This window comes from Miscanthus floridulus, chromosome 10, assembly GCF_019320115.1.
Source record: "Miscanthus floridulus cultivar M001 chromosome 10, ASM1932011v1, whole genome shotgun sequence".
NCBI classification, from domain to species: domain Eukaryota; kingdom Viridiplantae; phylum Streptophyta; class Magnoliopsida; order Poales; family Poaceae; genus Miscanthus; species Miscanthus floridulus.
In genome coordinates this window covers 48,869,591-48,886,924 of record NC_089589.1, presented here as the reverse complement: position 1 = coordinate 48,886,924, position 17,334 = coordinate 48,869,591, and the positions used below count along the sequence as shown (strand labels likewise).

General features: G+C 44.5%; 1 protein-coding gene across 1 annotated transcript; it reads right to left on the bottom strand.

Moving 5' to 3' along the window:
- Positions 1-12,413: 12,413 nt before the first annotated feature.
- LOC136488596 (protein kinase PINOID-like) lies at positions 12,414-13,574 on the bottom strand. The gene is made up of 2 exons (XM_066485478.1): positions 13,506-13,574; positions 12,414-13,256 (listed from the first exon to the last, which is right to left on the bottom strand). Exons 1-2 carry the CDS (start codon positions 13,572-13,574, stop codon positions 12,414-12,416), a joined length of 912 nt encoding a protein of 303 aa, XP_066341575.1.
- Positions 13,575-17,334: the final 3,760 nt, after the last annotated feature.

Here is a 17,334-nt window from a genome sequence, read left to right as displayed (position 1 = left end):
GATTATACTCATAGAAAAAGCTAAAATAATTCCTAGGAAGTTTTTAGAGATAGGTTGATCGATGATAAACTCAAAGGGGTGATTGGAGCTAAAGAAAAGGATATGGAGCATCTCCAAATGAAAAGATTAGGATCAAGAGAGCAGGAATTTGATTACAGAAAAAGATAGAGATAAGGCAGAGAAAGATAAACGACTTACTAAATGTGTTTTGAAAACTTCACGCCCTCCCAACACAAAGTCAACAACAAGCAATCATCAAGTACAAACCTACCAAATTAGTTTAAACAAATTTGGAAATCCATTTTTTTATAACAAAATTTTGATATAACTTAAACTAATCTTGGGGAATTATATCAACATTATCATTTATTTTATTTAGTGTTTTCTATTCACAACCCAAAATTAGAAATTTTGGGGTGTGACAATTTCTTCTTTTTTTAGCATGAATATTTTTTTTCTTTTTTGCATAGCCCATATTTTCTTGGCAAAGGTGAATTTTTGAGAGAGAGGGTCATGACATATGAATGGAATTTTTTTATTTGGTAGAGGGATGGCATGTTTTTGTGCCACTCTCAGTGTAAGAGTCGGCATATTATATCTGGGTGTATGTGAATCTTCATCATGGGTGCATGACGAGAATCTGTCAAGGGTCATGATAATTTGACAAAGCTCAACATGATAACAAGCAACATATGTTTCAAGGTTTTACAAAGTATAATATCATATGGCTTTGGTAGGATATTTCACCATTGAGGAGAAGTATTGCTATAAATTTTGAAGTTTTAGCAAAACAGAAATTCTCCAAGAGCTTACATAGAGAAGATAGGATTTCTTTAGTCTTTGCCTTATATCACTTCACAACAACTTAGTTGACATGTTTTCCTAATAAAGATGTGTCCACAAGTAACAAGTATATGAACTAGAAATAAAGTTTATGTCGACCAACCTTTTTAAAGTCAGGTTCATGTTTTGGCAAGATTTTATTTCTCATTTGTAAGTTTGATTGATATGTATGGCATCTCTAACCTTAATAAAACTTATAGGTGTAAGGAATGGGTGAGAAGATGGAGTGCAAACCAGTGTGCCTGAGAGAAAACATGGTAGGGTTGGGTACCCCACACTTGGTCTTTTATGTCATTTTGACACTAAAAGTCATTGGAGCGTCTCCTCAGCTTGTATTGCAGCACCCATGTTTGTAGACATTGTTCATCCTTCGTTCCTATAATTGTTATTGACCAAGAATACTTGAAGGGAACTTGTCTAGCACCAAGTTTTTGTTTATTATGGGAGAAAGGGAGGTCATAGCTTTATTCTAAAAAATATAAGTTTAAGTTAAAACAAGTTTATCATGCAAAGCTAATATTTTATTCTTATTATTATTGAAAAAATTCTAATAATTGAAAAGTGTTTTTATTTGTTTTATTATCATTATAAATTTATTTATTATTTTTTTGATGACTTTATCATGGTGAGCAAGGCATAAAGGTAAAACAAGGTAGAGACAACCAAGAAGAAATGAATGAATGAAGCATGTCATAAAATGTCTTTAGAGAAGTTCACCCCCACACTTGAATTTTGCAATGTGCAAAATCAATTTTGGATGAAGCACTCTCCGTTGAATGTGCTTCATTGTTGAAATGCTATTTGGTTGAATTTATTACTTTGTGTTTCACACCTTCATTCTTTTTTCTAAAACCTGAAAGGTTAGTGACAAAAATACCCGAAGGAGCAATTTTACAAATATGTCCTTAAGATCATTTTCAAAAGTCATGTTATTATTATTATTATTATTAAGTAAAAGGATATTTTTTAATATTGATGCATTTGCAAAAATGGAGATGCATCTAAATTCAAATGTGTGATAACTACCGATTTACCTTCGGCAAGGGCTCACCGTTTTAAGTCTGTTGAGCTAGACTTCTCCATTGCATTTTGGCTTGAATTTGCATCATCTCATCCTAGAGATGGATAAGGATGATTGCACTTCTTGTTTTCGCCATGCCATTGTGATCTTCGTGAGGTTTGGGCTTGGCAGGTTTGTTGCGCTTGGAGGTGTATGATTCACCTCCCTTTTGATCAAGGTTTCATTTCTTATCCCTATAAAAGGTTAGTGGACAAAACATACCCAAGATATTTCACAAAGGTTTTGAAAAGATGGTAATCATTGCCATGAGCTAAAGGTTTTCCTTTATGCTAATGAAAGTTTGACATTCATGTTCAGTTAGCAAAGAGAATCTTTTTTTAGATTCTGAACCTTTGTTTAATCAAAGTTCACCAAATAAGTCTTGATTAATCTCCGTTATGAATTTATCTCAAGGACTTACCCACATGAATTTGATAATTTCCCATAGGGGTTAGTCCATGCATGCAACCAAGTCTGCACTAGCAGTTTTGGTTCAAAAATCAAACTAGACACCATGTCCCATTTGATTAAGGTAGGCTAATTAACCTAAGCACCACGCTTAATTTAAAAAGCCTATGGAAGTGTGATCATTATATCCAAACTAAGCACCATGCCTAATTTAATAGATATATGACCAACATCCAAACCAAAGCATACTAGAATAGAAACATGAAAGTAACATGAGATTCACTTAAATGGAGGTGAGAAGTTTGAATGGTGAATCAAAGAATCATTGTTTTTATTAGTTTTTATGTAGAGCAATACAAACAAGTTTGATGATGTGGTAGAACCACCTAAAATAACACGCTTTTAGAGGCGTTCATCTTCCACTAGACACTAAGCACCCCGAAAGTTAGATACATCGGACAGTTCCGTCGAGAACACCGCACGGAAGAACTCAAATCAATCCACGTTTTACCTCTAGAATCCAATAATGAGTACAAGCTTACAATACTTAGTCCATTCCATACAACAAGAATTCTTAGAAATTATTTATTACAATACCAGAGTTCAGAGTGCGATAATTAAACAACGGAATAAAAATAAACATCTAGCGGAAATGATACAAGGATCCGTCTATGCCCACCAAAAGAATCCTCCACACAAGAGCTATTCCTCAAGCTGCACCTACAACAGGGTAAAATAAACCCTGAGTACACAATATACTTGCAAGACTTACCTGAATAGTGGGAATAGTTTCCCGACTCTAAGGAGTATGATAGGCAATATGGGTTTGTTGTTTTCTTTTTTATTGAGAAAAGCATTACTAATAGTATGTCCTTAAGATCATGTTTTATTAGCAGTCATGATACTTCATTAGCTAACCATTCTAGGTAAGCCCCTGTTCTACTTTCAAGCAAGGGTTGAGCAGTTAGAACCAATTTACCATCTTTTATCTTCCAGTTCTTACTATGGTGCTAGACCATAGTCAAGTCGTACTATCTTACGGAAACGACGATTCATAAACCAATGTATCATAGCTGGGTACCCCAAAACAAATGCTCTGTTTGTACCCTAGGCACAAACAAGACCAACCCATTCCACTCCTATCAAGGGGTCTAGGTCCCTGTCCAAACTTGGACTCCAAGCCCCCACACTTGAGACCTGATCTCAATATGGTTCTTAGACCTCCACCTTTCCCCACCTCCAATCAATCAGTCCAAAAAGAGCCAGAACCCACGACAAGAGCATAACAAGGCTTCCCCTCCGATAAGCAAGTATATGCTCAGGATAATAAGTCTGTGACCTGACTACCATCCATAGCAACAGACGGTCCTCAATCGACACAGGCAGGGAAAACAGTGTAACCAAGCTAAGCCCCATGGCCGTGGGACACAACTCGTCACACCCACCATAACCCATACCATATCCCTGCTCGATCTCCACATTCCTTTTATCATTTTTATCATGAGAGTAATTATAATAATCACCTATTGTGAGAAATGGTAGGTTACTCACGCTATCGAAAACCTAAGCATAGAAGCTACTCAAACCTGCACTAGTAAGACTCATTGGATAGATATATCTATGCATGTGGTTTCCATACAATTCCTGTAACATAAATGCACATCACATATATATATTCAGTGATTATAAAAAATAAGGGTTATGCACTGAGGCTTGCCTTGGGCAGGCATGGTGTCAATTGCGTCAATTAGTGGTGGCTCTGGGACCTTCTCCTGCATGAGAATCTCCTCCTCATACTCCTCGATGATCTCCTTGAACTCATGATCGCCAATGGTCACAATCTCCGCCAACTCGTTCTCTACATTCATGTGATGATGATGCAACAACTTAGCATTTAGGCAACAACAACTCTTAAAATAAGAATGCGTATACTATGCTACTAAGCTAGCTCTAATGACTAAGATACTAACTAACTATCATCTTTACCAAGCAAAGTATTGGCTTCAACTAACAAACACTTGGCTTTGTAAACTAAGGATATATCTCTATTTCTACTAATGATTTAATGGATATTGAAACAAAGAGCATTTAACTACCCTAATGCTTAGTCTATTCTAAGGCTACAAAAATTACAGCGAACACATAATAATACAATAAAGCTACTATAAAAATTTCAGGACTAAAGCTATCACCAATTTACCACAAAAATTTCTACAATGATTAACTTAATAATATTTAGCACTCTCAAATGATTTAATAGCTCCTAGTATCAACATGTATATGTATAAACTAATTATACCAGCAGATAGATCACAATTTTAGGAACCTAATAAAATTTGTTCCACAATTTTTGGACACCTACACGATTTTATATTAATTGCTAAAGATTAGCTCAGAAATTAAATTAGAAAACCATTTCTAATTCCTTAGGAAAATGAAAAGTGAATCTCCCACGCAGCCCACACACGCGGCCCGCAAGACACAGCGCATGCATAGCGGCCCACAGGCGTAGCCCACGTGAGGCCGACCCGCTCATGAGGCGGCCCGCGACGGGGGAGTCCCGCGCGCGTTGGTGATTTTGCAAAAGAAACCTCAAACTCTTCCCAATTTACAACTAAGTACTAACACTATTTTCTCCTCTCTCAGACCTTCTCACTTAACCCCTTGGCCTTTCCCTAATTCACCCGCATGCATCCTTGGTGGCTCAATCCACGGCAGCGCGGTAGGAGATGACACGGCGCGACCGTGCCGGCCACCAAAGGCTCACGCTAGCCTATCGGTCGGGCCGACCTTCAACTATGGTCCAACTGCTACACCAAGCAGCAACGCAGGGTGGCAGGACATGCTGGAGCGAGCTACAGCGACGCGCGACCATCCGCAGTGCTGGCGTAGCTGCCTCGATGATCTAGAGCACCTAAGAACCTAACTGGCTAGCGAGGGAGCATTAGTAGACTACCGTGGACCTAGCCGAGGTGACGGTTGGAAAGGAGGATGACAGAGGAGGTGTGGCCATGCGGTGGCGCACCACGGTGGTGCGGTCGCATCAGCGGCGATGGGGAGGCAGTGCACAAGGTGGAGTGAGAGGCAAGGCAAAGCTAGTGGTGCAGGTGAATTGGCTCAGGAGGGAAGGTAGGAGGGCTACCCACGTCCATGGCCGAACATGGCCTTATTGGCACGGTGGTGGGGAAACTCCAAAATTGGAGCCTAGCAGTGCCCGGTTCAAGGCTGGGTGGGGTCAGGTAGCAAGAAGATTTGATGATGAAGACATGGATGTGCTGAATTGAATGGAGGTGATCACTCGGTGGCCAATTGATGGCGTGGCTTGACGGTGGCAGCAGAGAGAGAGATGGGGCGACAAGTAGGTTCGTCTTGGTCTCGCCTTGGTAGGACGTGGCCGGCATGATCTAGGTGCGATGCGTGCATAGGCCCAACGGACAAACATGTGCGTCCACGACCGGCATGGCCCACATGGCCACAGTGCCATAAATGACAAGGCGACGATGAGCTCCACCACATGCAACGGCCGGTTCTTAATCGACACAGGTGGAACAAATGCAATTCGAGCCTCGCTTGAATGCCAAACCAAGTCTAGATCCAAAGTACCATTCTGCCCGATCTCCAATTATAATTTAGGTCGTGCCTGGCATTGCCAGCCTGTGCACGAGCTCACAACCGTGAGCTACTCCTCTCCTCTCTCCATTTATAAAAGGCACCTAAGCTCTATAGTAGCATGTTGCATACAACCCATCCCTTCCTATGCTTCCTTCCTCTCTCCGTTGCCAAAGTTCACCGCTACCGCCATTGCCAAGCCCAACTTCAGCTCACGATGTCCCTTGTTCAACCACCTCTATCGCCTCTATTGGGCCTTGTGTGTTCACAGGAGCACGACGAGGCCTCCCCACCACCTATTGGTGTCCATCCCCACCGTTGAGCGCCTACGCCACCTATGCCGAAGCGCCGAGGCCATGCTCTGCCCCCATGATGCACAGCTCGAGATGAGCAGCGCTGTGGTGACGCCAATTGCAACAAGTGGTGAAGTGGACGCAGGGCACTTAGGACGCTGGCTTAGGGGTTCCCTAGTGCAGAGCAGATGCAGCAAGAGGAGGAGCATAGAGCGCGCTCGAGGAAAAGGAGACTGCTGCTAGGAACCAGCTGTGCCAGGCAGGGCCAGGCTGGGGCATCATCCACACGGTTGTAGCCTATGGGATCATGCTTAAATCATGACCGCGTCCGGTTCTAATCCTTCTCATGTCTATTTTGGACCTAGATGAGATCACTTTAATATATTAGAGAGCCAAACGTGCGATTTCATAGTTTGGGGAGCCATATGAAACTGGCCTAATACTTTAAGGACCGGCCGTGTAATTTACTCAAAAATTTTCGGTGTAAAAACTTTAGATCGGAGTAGATTGTTTCTTCACGAAAACATGTGTTTCATATGTCTGGATGTCAGGAAACGCTTTGGACCCACAGTTAACGTTTAATCAGATGCGTTAGATGTACATCTAAAGGCAAGGCCATAGTGCCATAAATGACAAGGCAACGGCGAGCTCCACCACATGCGCGTGGCAGTGGCAAGCACCAAACCGGACCAGCAGGGGGTAGGGGTGTAGAGGATAGGCGCGGACGCGACGGTGATGCGACGACACCTATAGTGGCTGCGCTGTGGCGTGGGGCGGGGCGGTAGTGCGGCAGCATGGCGAGGCCGGCGGCAGCACCGCTTGGCTACGCGCGCAAGCAGCAGCAGCGGCTCCGCGCACCAGAGGCCAGTGGCAGCCCGGTCATAGCCAGGCCAGAGCAGTCGTGGCTAGCCATGCGCAGCAGCGTGCATGTGTGACCAACACGTGACGCCATGCGGCCGGGCTTGGTGATCGCGCTCACCCGGAGAACTAACCCGAGAACGTGTTGTGCACAAAATTTAAAGCGCCTATAACAAGTAAATGGTTGCTTCTGGACCTAAACCATCTTCACCATGCTCAAGATGGCATATAAGGCTACCAAACCGAACTAAAACATGACACCTTTTCTTAACCCAATTTCGGAAAATAAATTGCTAAACATGGCATTGTCTAGCTGTCTGTATACTTAAAATATTTTGTCTTTGAGCTAAACTTGATTCCAAGTTGCATTTCTAGGCTATTAGAAATGTTGACTAGCAAGGTTACTTTTCCACGGCAAATATTTCATTGTCATCTACAAAGTTCATATTCTAAACTTTATTTAAGCGCCACCTATATGTTCTATAGCTTTTTGTTCAATAAAAATAGTTTTAAACCCTACTTGATATACATGAGCTATTAAATCAACTTTCATTTAACATTTTTATTTGTCATTTTAGGTTACAAGAAATTGATCTACACACTCTGTCACATGCATTATCACATAAACATGATGCTCATGACATGTTTTAGTAGTTGGTTTAGGGCGTAACACTGAGGGTGTTATAGATGAATGCAATTTAAACAAACATGCCATGGTTTTGAAAGGAAAATCTAATTGAACAAGTGATATGCATGAAAATCTAGGCTTTAGCCTTTTCTCATAGCACGGACCATCTGATGATATCATACCGACTGGCAAAGCCAACATATGATCTTGATGGTCTCATTTAACATATGTCTACTATGAAGCTAGACTACGAGGATTGAATAGGTAGATAACAAAGAAATTGCCATCTACCTAGACTAGTCATAGCATCCGAATATAGCTCAAAGTCTAAGAGCCACCCAAAGAAAGCACTAGATATTTGGCGCTAGAAAGCTTGTTGGTATTTGTTAACACAAATAGAGAAATCCACAAGTGCATAGATATCGTTGTAGCTTTCACCCATGAGTATTCCAAGGTATCGTATTTATCCATAGGGAAGCAATGGTTAAAGAAGTTGATAGTTAACCATCATGTATCCACTAACTAGTATGCCGACTAGACTAATGTGGGGGTAAGTGATAAAGATAGGAGTTTTTTATATAATGACACACATAGGAGAACTCCATGGTAACATAAAAGAGTAGCCAAGCTAAGCTGGGAGGACAACTGGGATTATAAGGTTCCTTTATAATTCTCTATTGTTGTATAACTATTCTAGAGTAGACCAAAGGGATTAACTAAGCAGTGGATAAAGCATAGCGATCACACCATAGCACTTTGGTGCAGCAATACCTTTCCGATCCTCGAAAAAGACTAGGAAGAGGTGATCGGGGGAAGGCTGCCAAAACCTCTACGAGAACATCAACCCGAACGTGGTGGATTATAAAGGCCTAGTCAAAGCTATCACCTCTAGGGCTACCACAACTATCCATGGGGTTGGGCACAAACTCAGTTAACCTATAGTCTAGACACCATGTCTACACTATAGATTACTACTCTAGTTTCATGTAAAAACTAGAGCATTAGATCGAGCAGAGATCCCATGCCAAGGTGTGATACGACTACACTAACCACGCTTAGCTAAACCACTAAGGCATAAACTAGATAACCGTGAAGGACGTTTCAGTAAATAGAGAAGATAAATATGAAGTACTTGAGTCTTACAACAGACCGATACAAGATTATACCAGAACTCCGAGGGCTCTTCCAGAACTTGGGCATCTACTCCCAACTAGAGCTATTCTACTACTACATCTTGGAATTGGAGTGGAGCTCTTCCTTGGTGGTGTGTGTTGGAGTGAGGGGGAGGCCTCCTTTTATAGGTGGAGAGGAGGAGATTTATCCTAGAATATTCCCCTCATAAGTGAGCAAACCGACCTCTGTTGGTACACTGAACCAAGACCAAACCTAGATAATCGCTTTTGGAACGTCGGTAAGAGGTAGCCCGCAAAAGATAGGCCCGCAACGTGCCCATAGGGGTGTGGCCGCATTTTCATCTGGTGGGCCTCTGGGGATGTATGGGCCATGTTTGCAAAGTTTGGCGCCATTTGAAGATGATTTGCTTCATGTTTGGGCTTGTTTTCCACTTGGTTTGGGCCCTTATTTGCCTGGTAGTGGGCCTTCTCCCACTTGGACTCTTTTGCTTTGCGCAAGATGGTGTTACGCTTTGTCTCTTTGCGCATTTTGAATGTGTTTTCCTTGATAATCAAACATGTGTCCTTCAAAACATATAAACACCATAACTTGTGGAATTCGTTAGTTATGAACCCTATACTAAGTTCAGTGTTTTGAATAAATGGATTTATGTGGGGTTTTGGTAGTTATATTTAGGCATTAAGGACCGCCAACAGTTACACACTCGCTATCCCACACAGTGATCTCTGAGGTAATCAAAATTAGCTTTGGAATTGTGGATTTAATTCTAATTTGTCTTTGCATGCTCTGGATGTTCTGGAATTATTGTCAAATTTGGGTTGTACAAGGTGGTATATTCTAAAACTGTATATGGTCCGTTGCAGTACTTGTTCATCAAAAGAGAGAGTTCTTACACAGAATATGTTGTGCACCTGCGGATGGTGGCTGGCATCATTACACTCAACCTCGAGTAAAACGACGAGGTTGGTAATCCATGTGCATATCCATAGCAGGTGAAACAACTCTTTCTAGGAAGAATCTTATAGCCTGAGTATTGTGCAGGCGCCCATGTTAGTGAACACAACATTGGACAACCCGTGGAGGCAATTGGTGTCATGGATCGAGTAGAAGTTGTATCATTTTTACCAAAAGTTCACTCTCGGTAGGCATATCATCGGGTTGTGGACCATGTCAGATTCGTTACTATAAATGCATTATTTGAACACGGAGGTAAAAATGCGTCTAAACTACACAATATATTAATTGTTTTGTAGGTTGGAGGTACACACATGTTGGCTAAGATGGGCTAGATGGACTTCTTAAACCTGGCCAATGATGTTATATGAATTGACAAAGGACTTGCTGTTGAACAAGTCAGATATCCTCCATACTTGTAGCCTACAAAATGCCATGTAAGTTTTGTTACAGATGCCTCATTTTGTAGTCCATTACATGTTTAATGGTTTAGCCTAGCTATTTTTCATGGGAATATTGTGAATGCAGCAACCACTATGTCCTTTTTGACATCGTGGTAGAGGAATGCACTCTCTGTGTGACCACGAGAGCATATCCAACAATTGTCATGCTGAACGAGTAAGACAAACTTAGCTACCTTCTACTCTCCTACATTGTGCCAAAGATTACATTATTGTTAGCTTTGAGCATTATATGTCACTCATAATGAGCTTGTCACACAAGTCCTTTGAGAAGTATAATAAAAAGAGAGCAAAGAACTATCGACCGGTTTGGAATTTTTTATTCACCGTGCATGTACATGAGTCCTATTCGATCGCAACACACAGCCTTGTGGGCTGGATTAATGTGGTTTGTCTTGCATTATATGAGCATCATCATCCAAGATATATATGACTACTCCGGCTCATATAGCTTGTTCCCCATTAGTCAATTTAGCGACCTAAATTTGAGTCCATAGCAAATGCATGTCTTAACTGTGTTTCTGGTGTTGCAGAAACTATGGTAAGTACAATGGTGTTGACGACTGTCGTACTTGGCTTGCAAGAACAACTTGGGAGTTTCATTATGGACCTAGTCGTGAATCTCGATGCATGGAGACAGCCATTGTCGTATGTAATACCGGTGCTAATGTTCTTCACCTTGTAATGCCAGTTCTTTTGGTTTGTGTTCTCAAATGACGTACATGCCATTCTTGTGGATGGATGTGTTTTATGGAACTATGTCTTGGTAGTGATGTATATATTATGACATTGTGTATATGTATATGACCTGGCTTTGGTGTGATCGAAATAATATTTGTATTATTATTACAATTGATTCTGAAAAATACAGTATTAGTGATGACCTGTCCAAATCGTTAGTGATATGGAATCAACCGGCGATGATTGTAGTAACAACACTGCCAAAAAAATGACACAAGGGTGGTGATAGACAATACAACACCGCTGGGTCAAACGCAAGTGCGGCGGTGATGGAGAGAACGTCACCACCGTATAGAACGCTAGGCCGACGGTGATATCGCCCGCAACACTGCCAGATTAAACGGCGATCGACTGTGCTGGTACGTACATCAAAGCTGGATCATAGCCAGTACCGTCATTGATGTCACGTTTATCGTCGCCGGATGGTACGTCCAACCGATGTCGTTGTATATCCTTCATCACCGCCGGATCGTCCGCAACACCGGCGGTGGTAAGCGACAAATTGCTGCCAGATCGTACTCTGACGCGGCGGTGAAGTAACCGACAGCACCGACGGATTGTACGTTGATCCAGTGGTGATGACCAATATCACCGCCGGCGCGCAACCGGCGGTGATCAAGCAGGCTATCGCTAATGACTTTTACCAACGGGGGTCAAAACCGTCGGTGAAGGAGGGTCTGGAACCGACGGTGATGAACTTCCTGTAGAAGTGCTTGTATAGTCCTGGCCCTAGAATGGTATAGGAATTTCCCATAGAGTGTGGGACAACCTTGTGTCGGTCATATGAATGTGTTGAGAGGAGTACCTAAATAAAATTCCAATGATTCTGAAGATTATATTTAGGCATGAGAGCTTGCGATTCGAGATGTTGGGGTTTAAGTATTTGCTTGAAGCCATGCAAGCTTTATAGTGTTCTATGGCTGGAATAATTTGTTATAACTGCCTTAAGTCTATGCCTATATTTTTAGTAGCTTTGGGTTAACCAAATGGAGTAATCTTTAGATTCTTGGCAAAATAAGAATTAAAATGACACACTTTTTTTATTATAGTAATAATAATTTTTTGCCTTGCTATAATAAACTTAGAACTAATTGGCATGGTGACCCATGGTGGTTTAAACGATTATGGTGGAATATTTCTTAATTATACTTTTGTTGTTGTGTTGTTGCTTCTGCTATTTGCTCTGTTTATAGGTTTACGCTACCGAGCCTTGTCCTCCGGTTAGAGGGAGGGCGTTTAGTGACGTCCTGGGTTTTGGTGGTGCATGGGGTGTTACGGTTCATGTCTCCCATCTCATGAGTCGCGTGACAACTTCTACACACCATGCATGAGAAGTGTTCGTTCTTACGCCTCAATGACTTATATTTCCTTCCTTTGATATTTGGCATGATCCGTCTGTGTAAATGTCAGTCTCCACATGCTACCTAATAAGCTCCAACACCATGACGATTGGGCATGTGGTGGCGGAGCGAGTGGAGGCCCCCGGCGGGGGAGAACACCATGACGACGCAGAAGTGCGGCGCGATGTCGTCGAAGCCGGTGAAGAGCAGGGGCAGGAACGGGTGGTCCAGCACCCTGAGGATCTGCTTCTCCGACGCCGCGTGCTCCAGCCTGTTGTTCTTGGCCACGGCCACGATGCGCCGGTCCACCACCTTCATCGCGTACAGGCGGTTGGGGCTGGGTAAAGGATAGGGCCAGGCGCGGCCGCGGCCACCGGCGTGACTTGCTCGCACCGCCTGGGTTTGCTGGCGCGGGTGCGCTGCAGTGCGCCACGGCCGCCGTCGGGTGGCACCCACCACCGAGGGCCCCTTTAGCGCACGCCGTTGCGCCGGCGCGTCAGGAGCGAGGGAGAGAGAAGAAGGGGAAAAGGGTGCGGAGGCGTAGTCGGAGAGGGTGGAGACGGTGCTACACGCGCTCGCACCGGCGCTGACGCGCGGGTGGCCGGCGGCGGCGGAGCAGCCGGCGTCCGAGATGTCGCGAGGGGCGGCCGGGGCAGTAGCGGCCCTGTGGCGCGACGGGCATCCACGGTGGCAGTACGTGGCCCTGGGGCTGCCCCGATGCCGAGCAGAGGGATGGTGGCGATGCGGGAGGCGAGGGGAGAGGAGAAAACCGGAAAAGGGCGTGGCCTGGGGTGGGGAGATGAGAAGGATCGAGGACGTTCGCGTGCCGTCGATGGGAGCTGGAGGGGGCGGCGCGTGGAGGTAGGCGTGGCGTGAATCGGATGGCCGAGGCTGGAACCGGACGGGCAGCAGGGCTGCGCTGTAGACCTACAGTGATACGTGAGGGAGCAGACAGGTTCACTATTGATCAACAGTGCAAGGTGTACCCACGTTTAAAGAGGTTTATGTTGTATAACGATTAGCAAACCAAACAGAAAGAAGCTAATCTCCTCTAAAAAAATAGAAAGAAGCTAGCTAGCTAATCTGTCCGGCTGTTGGTGTAATCCTGATCACACATGTGCAAGGAGTATGCAACGACGTGGCGTGTCTGAGATGGAGACGGCAAGGCGGGAAGACCAGTTTCAAACTGGGGAAGCCAAGCCAGGCGTGGTGACCACGCCCACGTTCTGCTGTTAACTGCAACATGTGTTTTCAGTAAACTCGTATCGAGTGTGTAGCAGTTTTTTATAGCTGCAGAGTGTGTGTTAGCTTGACATATATAATGCAGGGTCATTAGGGAGTTGAGTAATGCGTCGTGGTGCTGGTTAAGCACATTGTATCCAGAACAAACCAAAGTGAAAAAGGGCACTGTCTCCCGGTAGTCCACCCGGCGGTTCCAGTTCTTGTGTTCGCTGTGTTGATGTTCTAGCGCATTCCTTGATCTTTGTTGTTCGATCCAGCCACCATACAGCGTGTAATTGAGATCCTAGACCTTCATTTGGTATCAGAGCCTTGATTACACGCGGAGACACTCCAGATCGGAGCCATGAGCGTGAGCGGGGAGAAGGGCGGCGGGGAAGCTCGTCAGGTTTACCCGACTCTGACGAACACGAATTACACCAGTTGGTGCATTCGGGTTCAGGCGATCATGGAGGATCGGGGGGAGTGGGAGGTGGTGGAGCCGGAGGCGGGGAGCGGGACGTCGGCGACGCCGAGTGCGGAGGAGCAGGCGAAGGCAACCGCCAAGGACAAGAAGGTCAAGGCGCATCTTCTGCAGTGCATACCGGATGACTTGCTGATGCAAGTTGCCAAGAAGAAGACTGGCAAGGAGGTGTGGGAGTCCCTGAAGGCAAGATTCGTCGGCGCAGATCGAGTGAAGGACGCTCGGATGCAGACGCTCAAGGGCGAGTTCGATGCAATCCGGATGAAGGAGGATGAGCCGCTCGATCAGGTTGTGGGGAAACTGACGACACAGTCAGTGAAATATAACAGCCTAGGTGGAAGCCTTGATGATGCAGAGATGGTGAAGAAGCTTTTTGACATTGTCCCCGATCGTTACCTCAACGTCGTGGCGGGCATAGAGCAGTTCTATGATTTGAAGACACTTGCATTTGATGAGGCGGTGGGGCGTTTGAAAGCGTTCGAGGAACGCACACGGCGGAGCAGTGGCGGCACGCGATCTGACAGTGGGCAGGTGCTACTCACGCAGGCGGAGTGGGAAGCCAGACAGAAGAGATCAGGTGGTGACTCTTCGGGGAAGGGGAGGAAGCATGAAGGCGGCGGGCGAGGTCGCGGTCGGGGCCGATGTGGAGGAAGCGGTGGCCGCAGCGGTGGCAGTGACGCCGAGAAGGACGGCACGGGGAAGCAGTGACAAAAGTCACATCAAGTGCTTCAAGTGCCGCAACTATGGGCACTACGCCAACCGGTGCTCGGAGGAGAAGAAGGAGGAGGAGGCGCACTATGCAAAGGCGGAGGAGAACGAGCCCACGGTGCTGCTCGCAGAAACAGCCATGCTGGGACTGAATGAGCACTCGTCATCAGGGCAAGTTCAAAAAGTTCAGAAAGTGTTTTTGAATGAAGCCAGAATAGTGCCAGAGCTCCACCTGTCAGAGGGAGGCAATTTGACAGGCAACATTTGGTACTTGGACAATGGGGCAAGCAACCATATGACTGGTGATCTTCAGAAGTTCAGAGATTTGAATTGAGCTATAACAGGCAAGGTAAGATTTGGTGATGACTCTACTGTAGCAATTCGAGGTAGAGGTACTATAGTGTTTCAAGGCAAATGTGATGATCAGTGGGTGTTATCTGATGTCTACTACATTCCTAAGTTGAAAAGCAATCTTGTCAGTTTGGGTCAGTTAACTGAAATAGGACACAAGGTTGTACTGGATGAAGATGTGTTAGAAGTGTTAGAGAAACATCCTGTCAGAGTTATCATGAGAGTGCCTAGAACACAAAATAGGATGTACAAGATTGAGTTGAGAACAGTAGAACCAAATTGCTTATTGGCTAGCATTGATGATCAAGCCTGGCTTTGGCATGGGAGACTTGGACATGTGAATTTTAGATCTCTGAATCAGCTGGTGAAAATGGAGATGGCTGTGGGAGTACCTGAGATCAGTCACCCAGATCAGGTGTGCAGTGATTGTCTTGCAGCTAAGCAGACTAGAGCACCATTTCCTAAGTCTACACAATGGCATTCAATTGAGAAGCTCATGCTGGTTCATGTTGATTTGTGTGGACCAATATCACCAGAGACAGCAGGAAGGAACAGATACTTCATGCTGTTAGTTGATGACCATTCTAGATGGATGCAGGTGTACATGCTGCAGAGGAAGGATCAAGCATGTGAAGCATTTGTCAAGTACAAAGCAGATGTTGAAAATGTCACTGGGTGCAAAGTGAAAACACTCAGGTCAGACAGAGGAGGAGAATTTCTAGCTGGACAATTTGCCAAGGTGTGTGAACAAGCAGGAATCAAAAGGCATTTCACAGCCCCATACTCACCACAACAAAATGGTGTGGTGGAGAGGAGAAATAGGACTGTGATGGAAATGGCTAGAGCACTGTTGAAGAGCATGAAAATACCAGGAAGGTATTGGGGAGAGGGTGTCAGGCATGCTGTTTATCTGTTGAACAGACTGCCAACAAAGGTGTTGGGTGACAAAACTCCATATGAAGCCTGGAATGACAGGAAGCCTAGTCTGGGACACCTGAGGGTGTTTGGGTGCATATGTCATGCCAAGGTTGCTGTACCCCATCTGAAAAAGCTTGATGACAGGAGTAAACAATTGGTCTACTTTGGAGTGGAAGAAGGGAGTAAAGCACACAGATTGTATGACCCTGAAAACAACAAGATTGTCGTTAGTAGGGATGTAGTGTTTGAAGAGAAGAAGATGTGGAATTGGGGGTTAAGCCTGGGCACAAACATCACTGAAGAGTTTGTAGTTGAAGGAGACTTTGAGCCTGAAGGTATTGTGAATGTTGACAATGTTGTAGCAAATCAGGCAGGGGAGACAGATGCAAGTGTTGAGAATTCTGTCAATGTGCCAGATGAGCTACAGATGCCTGTAGGAATGTATGATCAGGGAGATACTGAAATGGTCAATGCAGGTATGTTGACACCACAATCACAGCATGTCTCAGAGTGACTAGTTCCACACCACCATCAGTTAATGAGAGTGGAGCAATGAGGTTCAGAAACCTTGATGAAATTTATGATGAGACCACTGAAGTTGAACTGATGGACTCTGATGTAGAGGCATTGTTGGCAGAGGCAGATGAGCCATCTTGTTATGGTGAAGCAGCTGGTCATCAAGAATGGATGGAGGCAATGGATAAGGAAATGCAATCCATTGAGAAGAATAGAACATGGGAGCTGGTTAAGCTGCCTGTAGGGAAGAAGCCTATTGGATTAAAATGGGTCTTCAAGTTGAAAAAGAACTCAGAGGGTGAAGTGGTGAAGTACAAAGCAAGATTAGTTGCAAAAGGTTATGTGCAAAAGCAAGGAATAGATTTTGAAGAGGTGTTTGCCCCTGTAGCCAGATTAGATACAGTGAGACTATTACTGGCTTTTGCAGCTAATAATGGCTGGAAGATTCATCATTTGGATGTGAAGTCTGCTTTCTTATATGGGGAGCTTGAGGAAGAAGTCTATGTGTCACAGCCTGAGGGATATGCTGTGAAGGGAAAAGAGCAGTATGTTCTGAAATTGAGCAAAGCTCTTTATGGACTTAGACAAGCTCCTAGGGCTTGGAATGTCAAACTTGACAAAAGCCTGAAAAATCTTGGGTTCAGAAGATGTTTGAGTGAATAGGCAGTATACACCAGGTGGGGATGGTGTTGACACAGTCATTTTAGGTGTCTATGTAGATGATTTAATTGTTACTGGAGGAAATCCTGAGGCAATAAATTTTTTCAAGAGACAGATGATGACTGAGTTTGAGATGACAGATTTAGGCTT

Excerpts from the sequence above, each read along its gene's own strand:
- LOC136488596 (XM_066485478.1), bottom strand. The coding sequence starts at position 13,574 with ATGTTGCAGTTAACAGCAGAACGTGGGCGTGGTCACCACGCCTGGCTT. Across the intron at positions 13,257-13,505 it reads GCTTCCCCAGTTTGAAACTG|GTCTACAGCGCAGCCCTGCT; the intron begins GTCTTCCCGCCT and ends GTATCACTGTAG.